Source organism: Anastrepha ludens, chromosome 3, assembly GCF_028408465.1.
Source record: "Anastrepha ludens isolate Willacy chromosome 3, idAnaLude1.1, whole genome shotgun sequence".
Taxonomy (NCBI): Eukaryota; Metazoa; Arthropoda; class Insecta; order Diptera; family Tephritidae; genus Anastrepha; species Anastrepha ludens.
Window position 1 is genome coordinate 86984381 of NC_071499.1, and position 14791 is coordinate 86999171.

Sequence of the window (14791 nt, forward strand, 5' to 3'; positions counted from 1 at the left end):
ACAAAATCCATGATAGTATCTCGAAATAAGCGCCGAGGCTGCCAACCATACAAATAAAGCAGCTCGAATGGATGTTTGCTTGATATCATATGGCGATATAAACGCCTAAGCATTAAAGGAAAGTCGTCAGGAGCTGACACAATCGCTACAAAACACGCTATGACTAAGATGGAAATGACGGCGCTGCGATCAATCATAGATGTCACCCGCAGCAACCTGGTACCCAATGAAGAAATCATAGAAATATGCGATATGAGGTTGAGTATTTGTGGATTACAAACGGTGACCAATTTGCGATAATGTTAGCCGCTTTATGCAGCCGATGAAGTTCATCAAATTTTTGATATCAAGGCCTGCTATATCAGCAGGTGTAGGAAAGAAGTGAGAAGCAAGATGTTTAAAACTGTGGGCAAAAAGTAAGGTGAATTTGGTTGTAAAATGAAAACTCTTTATTTATTCTTATACATCAATTTCATCCCCTTCCAAATAATCCCCTCTCGATGAAATACACTTATGCCAACGATTTTTCCAATCCCTGAAACATGCCAAATAGTCTATTTCCGGTATAGCCATCAGCGCCTTCTTCGATTCAGCTTTTATCTCCTCAATCGACTCGAAACGCGTTCCCCGGAGTGGTCTCTTGAGTTTTGGGAATAGCCAGAAGTCACACGGAGCCAAATCAGGCGAATACGGTGGTTGCGGAACGATATGCGTAGAATTTTTGGCGAAATGGTCACGAAGAACGAGTGCAGTGTGAGACGGTGCATTATCGTGATGCAAAAACCAAGAGTTGTTGGCCCATAATTCTGGTCTTTTTAGACGAATTGCTTCACGTAAACGACGCATAACGCTCAAATAATATTCCTTATTAACAGTTTGGCCAGGTGGAAGGAATTCATAGTGCACCACACCATCTGACCTTTATTTTTGAACGACTTTGACGTGCTCTTTTCGGTCTGGCCTCGCCTTTAGCACGATATTCGCTTGATTGGTCAGTTGTTTCAGGGTCGTAAACACAAATCCAAGTCTCATCTCCCGTAATGATGCATTTGAGCTTGTCCTGATAGCCTGAAAGCATTGTTTCACACACATCAACGCGACGACTTTTTTCCAAAAAATTGAGAGTTTTCGGTACCAAACGAGATTTGACTTTTCGTAGGCCCAAATGGTCTTTCAAAATGGTTTTCACAGATCCTTCTAATATTCCGATCATATCAGTAAGGTCTTTAACAGTCAACCGACGATTTTTGAGCACTAACTCCTTCACTTTATTGACGTGTTGGTCATCTGTTGACGTCGATGGTCGTCCGGAGCGATCCAAGTCATCAACACGTTCTCGACCCTCTTTGAAGTCTTTGTACCACTTATAAACATTTTTCTGCGACATGGTCGAATCACCAAATGCCTTCTGCAACATTCTAAACGTTTCCGAAGCCGAAATTTCGTTCCGCAAACAAAATTTGATGGCACTTCTCTGCTCAATCAAATCAGACATTGTAAAAATCGAAAAATGCACTCTTGGTCGTTTGGTAAACACAAGCGTAAATATATTACTGATAATGACATTCACATGAAAGTTGGCCCAGATGTTATTAACAGTGCTGCCAACTCATGAAAAAAATAACTAGAGCGAAATTTTAATACCGCGAAGTTTGACAAATAAATTCACCTTACTTTTTGCCCACAGTAGTAAATCTTAGTTCCTTGAGAGCGAGGCAGCTAAGGAGAAGATGCTGAGATGATTCCACCTCATCCTCCACACAGCTGCCGCAGAAAGGACTTCAAATAATTCCAAATTCCACGCGCATAGTGCCCCGTGAGGACACCCACGAAGTTTGAGGGTTGACATTTTTGTCATCCCCAGTATATCGTTCGAACGCCTCCGACCCAAACGTGGCTATAAGGATTTCTCGAACTTACAAGTTTGTATACTTCTCAAACACTCGCTGTGTTCCCATTGTTCCAGGAGTAGAAGACAGATTGTCAAGGATATCCCGATGCTCTCATTTCGGGGGCAAGCTACCTCATAGATCGCTTGTCCGGCCGGCTCGTCCGCTTCGCAGTTTCCCACAATGCCGCTATGACCAGGTATCCAGATTAGACTTATGTAGGTAAACAAATTCGGATGCAACCGAAAGTGAAACCAAGCATTCTCTGTCCAATTTCGAATACACCATAATTGAGTCCAGGGCCCTAATTGCCGCTTGGCTATCGGAGTACATATTTCTATAATATAATCAGGTAGGCCAAACGCCGTAAAAAATGTGAAAAAAATACGGAAATCGTGAAGTCAAATCGGTATGTGAGCACTCGATCTATTGGCCGAAAACTGTAAATTAGCCAGAATACCTTTTGGGACTATTACATTGAACCGGGTTCAAGACGAAGCTGTATGTATGGGAGATACATGAATTGGCGTAAAAGAACCTATTGGACCGAATTGCCGCATACTGATGAAAAATGGTCACACGGCAGAAGAATGGCTGGAAAATATCGTGGTTAAATCATTTTGAGCTGGGATTGGAAGAGAAAATCAAGCCAAACAGTTGAGAATGCCGGCAATGCGGAACGTAACATCTACGAAATATGTTTTATTTTCTGTTTTTTTTTTTGTATCAAAGTGTGTGTAAAAAAATCTTTCGTTAATAAAAAATTAATTTCAATAACATAAAATAATACTTCATGAATCAAGAAAAACACACTTTTTTACGTATTTTAATTATTGTTTTATTATGTTAAATTATTCGAAATGGATAATTCTTTGAAATGTTGAATGATGACTCATGTTTTTATTATTACTATTATATAATAGAGGCACTCATGGACACTACACTTATTATGAATTTCGTATCGCAGTTATTCGATGTAACGATAATTGCTGTAATGGGTGTTTCTATTTAGCCGAGTCTTTCTTTAAAGCTTTCGATAGACGTAACTTGCGAACCATCAGTTGGGGGAATTTATTACAACGGAAATTTATACGCATTCGAAAGCTGTCAAAGTCAAGCATTCATCTCCAATATCTGATGTGTGTCTCGATGTGCTACCAAAATTTAGGGCACCAACACTTATTTGCCGTATCCGAATTGAAGATCAATTTTTATTGATTGTAAGATTGTAATTTCCAGCCGTGGGGCGACTAATGTGAGCCCCGCCTGAGAGCATCGTAGAAGCCATTACCTCTGTAGAAGAGAGTGGGATCGGGTACTAATGTATTGATTCGGGGGCGTTTTCAACTCTCACAGTGAAAGATACGTGAAGAAGATAATCTTGATTCAAGCTCTTATAAAATTCAGTAAATACATACTTCTGCTCAAATATGAACGAGACTTTATTCAATAAAACGGTCCGCGGATGACATATGGCAAAAATAAATTTTTTGTTGGATGGTCGGGCTGTTATAAGCTTACATGGCAAATTTCAGCGTGATGTGTCACATAGTTTGTTTTCTGTGCTACTGTAAACAAGTCAAGCTCGAGTGTGTTTTTCGAATTTAACGATGGAAATTCAAGTTGAACAAAGAATTTGTTTGAAATTTTGTTATTCCAACAAAATTTCGGCTTCAGATGCCTTAAAAATGTTGCAGACAACCTATGGGGACTCTGCTCTATCGCATGCACGTGTTTTCCAGTGGTACAAATCGTTCAAAGAGGGCTGTACATCGGTTGAAAACTTGCCTCATGAACGGCGTCCAGCAACATCAGTAAACGACGAAAACATCGGAAAACTAAAGGAAATTGTGCTTGAAAATCGCCGTGAGACCGAAAGAGAGATAGCTAGTGAGCTGAGCATATCAAATGGATCCGTTCATACTATTATTCATGATGCCTTGGGCATGAGACGAGATTGTCGCGCGTCTTGTTCCAAAATTGTTGAATTTTCTTCAAAAAGAACAACGCAAAACTGTCGCTAAGGAAATGCTCGCCATGACTGATACGGACATCCGGCACATCATAACAGGTGACGAGACTTGGGTTTATGAGTATGACGTCGAAACAGCCCAACAATCATCGGAATGGCGCTCCCCGGAGGAGCCGAAACCCAAAAAGGGTTATGCTGACTGTTTTTTTCGATTACGAAGGTGTGGTGCACTCGGAGTTCCTTCCGCAAGGCCGATCGGTTAACGCTGAATATTATTTAGACGTTTTAAAGTATTTGCGCGAGAACGTTCGTCTTAAAAGAAAGGAATTGTGGGACAACAAGTGATGGTTCTTGCATCACGATAATGCACCAGCTCACACATCACGTCTTGTTCGCGATTATTTGAACAAAAATAATGTTAATATCGTTCCGCAAGCACCGTATTCGCCTGATTTGGCTCCATGTGACTTTTTCCTGTTTCCCAAGCTCAAGTTGCCGCTCCGTGGAAAGCATTTTGAGACAATTGAAGTCATAAAAAAGAATTCGAAGAAGGAACTGAAATCCATACCGAAATCGGCCTTCCAGAAATGCTATGATGATTGGAAAAAACGTTGTCATATGTGTATCGCCTCCAATGGTGATTACTTTGAAGGAGATAAAATAAAAATTGAACAATAATTAACCGTTTGTGTTTTATTAAATCAGTCTCGTTCATATTTGAGCAGAAGTAAATTGAATCTATTGGGCTACATTTTGTGTTGTATGTCCGGCGAATCGGTCGAAAATCAAAAGGAAGTTGCACGAAATTTTTGTTATGACCACATTTTTAGCATTGAAGCTCATTTCTGGCTTAACGGGTGTTCGTTGATTTTTAGTTTCATTTGAATAAAATTGGTGTACCTCTAAAAGTCACCTGTTACATATGGCGTTTCAACACAAATAGTCGCGTGTTGACTACTTTGCATGCCCCATTCGTTTTCGTGGCATTATAAAATGGTAGTCATAATTGCCGCAATTAAATAGTCATTTAATTAAATATGAAATATTTATGCACAAATATATGTTTTCATTACAGAGCTGCGGTCGTTGACGTTGATCTACAGATAATAAGCTAATTTTAATAATATTACAAAATACACACACGCACGCAAAGATGGTGATCGAAAAAGCTACACTCGCTGAGAAGAATAATATAACAGTGTACAAAGCGACCACAAAGCCGAAGAAACCCAAGCGACGGGATAAAAGCGATTTAGGTCCGAATTTCGTGGCGCCCGATGGCGGTTGGGGTTGGGTGGTTTGCGTAGCAGCTGGACTCAGTAATGTGAGTGATTTTACAATAGAGTTGTTATTTAAAAAAAAATAACGTATCTGACTCATTGCATACTTTTCGCAGCTCGCCATTTTCCCGCCCTTGCAGCAATTTGGTCTGATCTATAGGCAACGTATGGTAGATTTGGGTTTCACAGCCAAAGAGACCACGACCATTATTAATATCGTAATGAGTATCGCATCTTTAATTGGTAAATATCAAACTACATAATTATAATTTAGGCAGCCATTTTTTTATGAAGAACAACTAACTTTTTTCTTTTGCATTTTAGGCATAGTGAACGGCGCCATGTTTCGACGTTTCTCATTTCGTCAAGTGGCCATTGTCGGCAATATTTTTATTTTCGTCGGTACTTTATTGACAACGTGGTGTGTCACATTTTGGCAATATGTGATATGTCTATCGATGATTTTTGGTAAATATTTCCTGGCTTTCCAAATCTCTACAATACACATGACCGCTCGACTTTGGTTACGCATTAACTCAACACTCATTTTTCTTTTAGCTATCGGCATGGGTCTCAGCATGGCCGCTGTCTCGCTAGCAGTGAATACTTATTTCAAAAATAATCGACGACGTGCAACCGGTTTTGCTTGGACTATAACCGGTTTGGGCCCCATTATTTTCCCACACATCACCACGCTCTTACTGATCCATTATGGCGCACAGGGTACCATTCTAATTTATGCTGCCTTTACGCTAAATGCGCTCTTGTGCGCATTGACTTTGCAGCCAGTATTGTGGCACACACCGAAACCGAATAACGTAGCTGAGGAGGAAACGAAAGAGGCCAACAAACAACTAACACCGTTAAGTCCTTTACCTGAGAATGAGGAATATGAGTGCAAATACTGTCAGTATAAGAAACATCACAAACGCAGTATATTCTCTTCACAATATCTCTTCAATGAGGATGATTTGGATACGCCCGGCTATGAAATAACCGAACCGGGTACACCGATGATGGCACGCGCCAACGATGGTTGGTTTGGTTCGAAAGTGTCACTAGCCGCTGAAATGAACCCGATACGCCTGAGGCATAAGGTGATGCGTCAAGCTTCGATCAAAGCACATATTGCCGAAACGGAGCGCGAAGACGATGAACACGATCAAGCTGAATCGCGCTTGTACAAGCCGAACTATTTCAATCGGGAACGCGAAGATTACGATCGTTACACCAGCAAGGGTAGCATCTACTCGAAATCCGGTGCAGAGGAATTACATTGCACCTGTGCTGAGGAGAAAGCGTTACTGCAAAAAATCTCCGACGAGGAGCTGAAACGCGAACAAGAGAAATTAAAAGCAGATGAAGAGGCCGAAGAATTGGCCAAAAGCAAAATGAGTTTCAAACAGAAAGTGGTGAAATTCTTTGACTTGGATCTCTTGAGAGATTTCACATTTGTCAATTTGGTTATGGGCATGACTATTATGATGTTTGCCGAAATGAATTTCTCTGTTTTGACGCCGTTCATCTTAAACGAATATGGCTATACCAATGAAGAGATCTCGCTGGCCATGTCAATGCTGGGCGGCATGGATATCTGTGTGCGCTTTTTAGCGCCATTCGCGCTGGAAAAAGTCAAGCTAGACAATCGTGTGTTGTTCGCTTTTGGCATTATTGCCATTGCCATTGGCCGTATGTTTGTTACGATGACAAACTCTTATTACGCTATTTTGGCATTTTTCTTGCTCATCGGGTTCGGCAAAGGTTTCCGTACCATATTCTCGCCACTCATTATACCATCGTATGTGCCATTGAAACGCTTGCCAGCTGCTTCCGGCCTACAGCTGGTTTTTAACACCATATTCTCTTTGGCCTTCGGACCTTTGCTGGGTGAGTGTGAAGGATTCATGTTTATATTTAAGTATGACTAAAATTTTAATCCTTTGCATAACTCAATCAATTACAGGCACAGTCACCGATGCCACCAGTTACACAGTTACCATTCACTTCCTCAATTTACTAACTGCTCTGGCTTTGGTAATCTGGATCAGTGAGTCATTGGTGCGTCGCATATTAGGAAAGAAGGCCAAGAGGACATTAGAGGGCTGACGCTGAAACAAGATTTTGCGTATTTCTAGGCGTGATTGCCCTTAAAGCTGTTAAATAACTACCCAGTAAATTGTTGTGCCTTAAATTTCGCGTTGAGTTACTGTTCAAAAACCAGTGGAGTTATGTGACTGTATGTAGGTATAGGTATGTGTGAATATAGAGTAGTATGAATATAGAGTAGTATTTTGTACTTCGGTTATTGTACTTGTAATTTGTTCTCACCTGTCTGTTGAAGGCACATTTTTGGTAGCACTCTTAGGTACTTACATACATTTTACTTTTAAAAGCATAAGAATTTTAAAAATAAAATATTTTACTTTCTAATACTATAAACTTTAGTATAGCTGTAATGACTATTGAGTCAAAGTTAATAAGCATCATTGCATTTATACCTTTAAATCATTAACTTCTTTGGGTATTCGCAACATTTATTTAAGTCAAGGGCTCCCTAACTGTGCGTTTGTTTGAATAGCAACAGGCTTTAGCTAATCTTTTTTAGAAGAGCGACGCAAATATTATATATAAATTCTGAGGCAGTCGCAGTTCAAAAAAGTTTGGGAACCGCTATTATACAAGTTATTTGAGTAAAATATTGAGTAAGTTTGTTATAATTTTTTTTTTTATTATTAAAAAAAAGATTTTTAGTTGTGCGACTCCTACATTTTATTGCATCTTAAATATGACAATTTATTTAACATTAAGTGGTAAATTTACTGATTGTTTGGGTCAAAAGTATATATAAATTTATTTTAACACCAATTCGGAGCTAATTTGTAGGCTTATGCACTACCTACTTATTATGGCTTTCAGGCAAAAGTCGTGAATCCCCTAAAGATGAAATAACAATTCTGTGGAATTTTAATAAAACAACTTAATAGTGTTTAACAGTTGCTTTAAGATCAATAAATTCTGATATTTCAAATAAAAATTTAATATTTTCATGCAATCCTTAAGTAGAATGTGTTAAGTCAATTTAAGTTGTTTTGCAAGAATTTCACTGAATTGCAAGCTGGATAAGGCATTCGTCCTTCTGTATGTTTACAATAATTTTTTTATTGTTTAATAAATATTTAATAAGTAGTTTTATATTTAATAAATTTTTTTGTTTTTGTATAAACGAAACGAAAATAAATTATTTTTCAAAGTAATTAATATATCTAAGTGTTTTCATTTGGTTTGGTGAGTCTCGATCAATTAACGGCAGAATATGCAGCTCCCGAAACTGTGGAATGTTTATTCTCTCTTATTGAGTTTATACTGGATTGTCTCGTATGCCCATTTTTTGGTTTTTGGCCGAACTCCTTCTTCAATTTGTGGCCACTTGCAGATAATAATTAACCCTTGTATCCTTCGTTGGTTGTTTGGCTGAACTCCCCCTCCGATTAATGGTGTGCGTCCTCCCCAAATGGAGGTACCTACCCATTTTATGTCGCCTACGAATAGCAGATGGTTTTTTATGAGGAGCTTTTTCTTAGCAGCATTGCCTTCGGGGTTTCCCGTAACCTGCCGGGGGACTACCGTCACACAATGGGACAACCAATTGACGGGGAAATTGTCGACCAATTCATATGTAGATCTAATTTAAAATATTTTGATGTACAATATTTGTATAACTAGCACCAAATGACGTAAAAAAGGCAAAGATGGAAATAGCTTAGTCGGAATTTTTTCAGATTTTTCTGTTATTCTGCAAATGAGTCGAAAAAGTTACACTTTAGATGTTACCCTTAAAAATCATTTTTATTATTAATGATAATTTATTAAAATTTTAATCATTATTAATTACAAATTATCTTCATTACTATTTTCATTATCATCGTCAAGATCACCAACATTAACCCTTTGCGAAAGTAATACTTTGAAAACGGAAGAAACTTACTTCAGGTTCCTTCCTGAGTAAGTAATAATTTTTTTTTGTTAATTATTCCTGAAAATGTAAAACTCAATTCTTTTCTTAAATATTTTTTTTTTATGTGATAATAAATCCGAATTTTACAACTTTTCTCATCAACAATTATCTACCTGCATTTCGTTAAGCGTAGAAATTAACTTGAAAATTTTAACTTTATGTAAAAATAAAGCCATCATAATCTTCGCTGGCGCCATTATTACCACTACGGCAACACAAAATAAGCACTAAAAATCGTGTATTTGTTATTAATTATTAGGGAATAGTTTAGGAATAGTAAACAATTGATGACCTCGTTTTCGGCTAGCAGAAACGGACTTAAAATCCTTAGCTTCGGCATCACTCGACTGACTTCATCAGTTACATAAATTTCTCTGACTTTTTTATGATTTTCGAATCCGGAGGTCTAACCTGGTGTATCTCTTTAACCCCACAAAAGTAGTAGTAAGAAGTTAATGTATATATATATTTTCAGTACGAACAGTTGCTTTCAATAGTGCAACTCTAAAATCATCAATTCATTTGCAATTTCAATTTTTTCAGACAAACTCAAGTCTGGTGATTCTTTAAGTACCCGCACAACACTTCCTTTTTGTTCACAAGACAAATTCAATTTTGATGCTGATGCGTTCTACTTTCTTTGAAGCTGAGAAATAAGGAAGATATATTATAATTGGAGATCTCATTAAAATTAGGAAGAGCACATTTTGTGGCAACATTTCAAGCAAATCAGAGGAAAACTGAGGGAGTTATAGAACATTGACTGGAAGAATTTAGCCAGGGCACCCAGGAACAAAAATATATCTAGCAAAGTGAGGCCCTAGGCTCATACGACCGATTTTTTTCACAACCGATTTTTGTTTGTAACATAAAGGATTTTCCAATAACAGGAGTTAGGTGTTAAACAAGTCAAATTACAAATGCAGTTAAAAAATATCTAGGGAAATAGTACCATCGTGCAGGGATGAGAGCTTCTCTTGCTGGCGAAAGCAATTTAACCTTTTCTGATAAGACTGTAAAATTTTTGTTTGGCGAAAACCAAATGCAGAGCTATAACCACAAAATCTGCAAAGCACATAGGAATGCACGTCATATAAAGAGGGGATAATTAATTTTTGTTAAAAGTAATATGGATAAGCGTAAGTATTTGGATATCTTAAAGGAAAATGGTTACAAAGTACCAAAGGATTAGACATTCGGAAACCGAAAACTTAAATTGGAGATTACACATGAAATTGATTTATTTAGCATTGCCCGCATAGGTATTGCTCAATAATCAGCGCGCCAGATTTGAATGCCATTGAGAACCTGTCGATTCTAGGTAAAGAAATTAGAAACAAATTTGGCGTCAAAGAAGCGTTAAAAGAGAAATGGCCAAAAATGTCTTCTAAATTTATTCACTAAGAATTTGGTGGAATCGGTTCCAAAGAGGCTCCAATCAGTTATTGACAAAAAATGAGACCCTACCAAATATTCGTTTACTACTATCTTAAAGTTTTTACTTCTTATATTTCACTATATTAGTTAAAATATTTAATTCTTTCATATATTGAGAGTTATTGCAGTGCTTCAAATCCTACTTTCGTACGCCGTTCGCGACTCATCATAGATAATTATAAATTTTGTCTCATACGAAAAGAGTGAATCCCGCACGAATCCGGGTATCTTGGGATAACTTAAAAGATATACCGAAATAGCGGCATCGAAATTTTGCGCTTATATTGGCATAAGTCTTAATATGTACATACATGTAGGTATATACTGCTATATTTGTATAGAACACTTTGTAAGTGAAGATTTTGAAGATAGTGGGAATTTCGAGAAGAGTAAATAAATTTTACCGTAAATTCAAATAAAATGATATGTATCTGAGTTTTCGTAAAGAAAAGGTTGCTCTGTGTCATTAATTTATAAGTTGGCTGTATACGAGTATACCATAAACTATGCGTTGATAAGACTAGCACTTCATTCAAAAGCAATGAGGATGATTCATCGCTCTAATGGGTAAATCACTTAAATGAAAGCGACTTATCAGAGCCCAATGCAAGATAATGGAATGCGTAAACCGTTTTGAATAAATGTTTGGAAACTTAAACAGAGAACATCTTCTAATAACGAATGAATTCATTAAAACATCCACAAATAGACAATAATTTCGACATTTGGCCTGCTGGTATTGTTATAACTACTTATGTGAATACAATAAATGTTGACATAAAGTTACTGATATTAAGAAACATTAGTTTAATTATTCCAAAACCATAGCAAAGTCGGCAATATGATCTTCCCTTGGAAAAAAGGAGTTCCTACAAATTTGTGTAGATTATAAAGGCACTCGGTAACAATGCTTATAAATAATACAAATCCCAACAATATTATAATCGAAGGAGAAGCGGTGAAGTTTGTTGAGAGTTTCTGTTATCTCGGTAGCACAATTTCAACTAATGGTGGAGCTGAAGAAGACGCAGAAAACCGTCTGCGTAAAGTTAGCTTTTGGGCGGTTACAGTCAATTTGGAAAAGTAGACAAATCTCGTAAACTAAAACAAACTAAAATAAAGGTATTCAACGCATGTGTACAATCCACACTATCTGGCAGCACAATGTGGCTGGTGTCGAGACGCATTACGCAGAAACTACAAAGTTTTTTGGCCGAACACTATCCGAAATACGGACTTATGGCAGAACACCGTGCCTGATCCAATCCAAAAGGTGATCAGAGGTCGTGAATGACGATGGATCGGACACACTCTCAGAAAGGACAGGAAAAGCATTAGCAGAAAAGCATTGGAATGGAATCCACAAGGACATAGACGACCCGGTCGTCTACGAAATACTTGGAGGCGTTCTAACCTTCATGAATTAGAAGCAGTTAACCAAACGTGAGAGGCCGTAAAGAGAACAGCGGTTAATAGAATAAGATTTAAATGTTTTGTTGAAGTCTTATGTTCTTAAGTGGAATAATAAAGGAATTAAAAAAAAAATTATTTCAAAACTAAAAAAAAGGCTACTTTAAATTTTATTTCAATGAAATTGTACAAACTTAATTAATTAACTGAGCCCGTATTTTACATAGAAGAATGTGTTTTTTTCCTTGTTCCCTCCTCTCGGGAGCATAGGGCCTCGACAAGACTCTTCCATCGTAGACGGTTCTGTGCTGTTCTTTTCGCACCGTCCCATGAGATGTCAACATCTGCTAGTTCGCGCAGCATCAACCTTCTCCAAGTGTTTTGCTCGACCGCGACCTCTTCTCCCTTGCGGTTTCCAGTCCAGGGCCACTCTCCTGATGTTATCTGGTGATTTTGTCGTTGTGTGACCTATCCATCGCCACTTTCTGAGTTTGATTTGCCTAAGGATTGGTTCCTCGTTCGTTAATCTCCACAGTGCGTACTGTATGCATTCGCCCAAATGCCGCCCTTGCTTTGTTTAACCCACAGTTGACATCTTCATCTGCTCCGGCATCTGCCATGATGACGCAGCCGAGGTAGCAGAAGCTTTCGATGAATTTCACCGGGCATCCGTCAACCAATATTTGCCTTGCATTATTGTGGTTAACTCTCATAGCCTTGGTCTTGGTGATGTTTACCTCCAGTCCGACAGTGCGTGCCAGCGCGATTAGTTTGTCCGCCTTCGCTTGAATGTCAGATAATTTGTCAGAGAGGAGGCAGACGAAGTCCAGGTCCTTAAGATGTCGGATGTGAGCACAAAATTTAATTATAAAACGTATTAATTACATTCAAATTTTTAATTTGAATATTAAAATTTTGTAATAAATTTAGCACCGGTTAGCACGAGAAAGAGACGACTGGCGCTGTTTGTTAAACTCGGCCAAAACCGTGTAAGCGGTTATCGCGCCAATTAAGAAGAAGAAGAAGAATGAATTTAAATTCAAAAGCTAATAGACATTTTAAAATAATTTCGTATGTAATTGGCGCTTACACCCTTTTAGGGTGTTTGGCCGAGCTCCTCCTCCTATTTGTGGTGTGCGTCTTGATGTTGTTCCACAAATGGAGGGACCTCCAGTTTCAAGCCGACTCCGAACGGCAAATATTTTTATGAGGAGCTTTTTCATGGCCGAAATACTACACTCGGAAATTTGCCATTGCCTGCCGAGGGGCGCCGCTATTAGACATTTTTTTCTTAATTTTGGTGTTTCACCGAGATTCGAACCTGCGATCTCTCTGTGAATTCCGATTGGTAGTCACGCATCAACCCATTCGGCTACGGCGGCCACCAAAAAAAAAATAGCAAAAGAAAAATAATGGGTTAGGGAAGTTAATGCCACACATCGTGAAAAGAATTGCTTCGAAACAAAAACTGTTCAATATCATTTAAACCATTCTATATTTTATTTAATTTCAGTTGAAAATTATGCCGTAATTTAGTCTTTCATGCACATTGAGATAAAAAAGAAAGTACTTAAAATTAAAATTTAAGGAATAATATTTTCATAATATAACCAAATGCTATTTTAGTACAAATAATAATGGCTATAAACAGTTTCCAAAATCAGTACAGACAATAGCTGCCCTTAATAATAAAAACACAAAAACAACAAATGCACACGTGCCTGTACAGTATGCCGCGTCAATTTGTGGGGAGGCAAAAAAAATCGCCCATTGCTCTGTGAAAATCATATTCTAGGGATCAAAATAAGAAACTTTGCCGAAGGAACCATACCTCTAAAACGAATTCTGATGTCCCCCAATTTGGGTCGAACTTTTTAGTTTCTTTTCTCATGTAAAGGCCAAAAATGGTGATATTTTGAAATTATTGTATGGGGAACCCCCAGGGGAGTTCTGGGGGGTGTGCCTCTGGCATGGGTGTATCGGCCGTCCAAAGTTAGTGGGGGTCGGTCATACATTTGGACTCGATTGGAGCACTCTAAATGGGTCAAAGTGGGATTTTTCGTTCGACCCAAATTGGGGACATCAGAATTCGTTTTAGAGGTATGGTTCCTTCGGCAAAGTTTCTTATTTTGATCCCCAGAATACGATTTTCACAGAGCAATGAGCGATTTTTAAATCGACCCTACAGTGTGCGGTAATGAGTTAATTCATTACATTTTTATCAGGTGAAACAGAAATAGATTAACAAATGAATGTTTGCCGAAAATTTACCTTAATAAAATAGCAAAACACTTATATTGCACATGGACCTGTACATGAGGCGGGCACATCATATCATATACGCTTCCACTTCAACAATTTATCTGCCAACAAGTAAGTCTTACTGCTTCTGCCTTACGTCTACATCGACGTACATAGGTATATTTACTATACAAGTACTTCCGCTTATCCATCTACTCTTATCAAACTGAAGTCAATCTCATACATTAAATAAACCATTTTCTAATATAAGAAGTATGATACTTTTAGTTTTGTACATATGTACAAAATCCTAGATTATTTCCACAATTATTATTTGTCTATAATTATTGCACCTTTAAATAAATAAATAAAATTATCTTATTCTCGATTCTTCATATTCCTTGTACATTTTATTTTAATTCTACAAATTGAAATCTATGCGATGTTGAAATTTTTATTGACAAACCGTTTGCAAGTTTGATAATTGACCAATACAACTTTGATATTATGACGTGATGCGCAGAACGAAATGTTTTTGGACCCCTCT

The 14791-nt window shown here is 37.8% G+C and overlaps 1 protein-coding gene across 4 annotated transcripts in view; it reads left to right on the forward strand.

The window, feature by feature from the left end:
• LOC128858382 (uncharacterized) overlaps nt 1-8403 on the forward strand; it is a 73847-nt gene extending 65444 nt beyond the window's left edge. For all 4 annotated transcript variants that reach the window (XM_054094607.1, XM_054094605.1, XM_054094606.1 and 1 more), the window contains exons 2-6: nt 4937-5185; nt 5258-5384; nt 5466-5609; nt 5700-7028; nt 7105-8403. In XM_054094607.1, coding sequence (XP_053950582.1) covers nt 5015-5185; nt 5258-5384; nt 5466-5609; nt 5700-7028; nt 7105-7247 — 1914 coding nt within the window. In that variant the 5' untranslated portion in view covers nt 4937-5014 and the 3' untranslated portion in view covers nt 7248-8403. The remainder of the gene's footprint in view (nt 1-4936; nt 5186-5257; nt 5385-5465; nt 5610-5699; nt 7029-7104) is intronic.
• Nucleotides 8404-14791: the final 6388 nt, after the last annotated feature.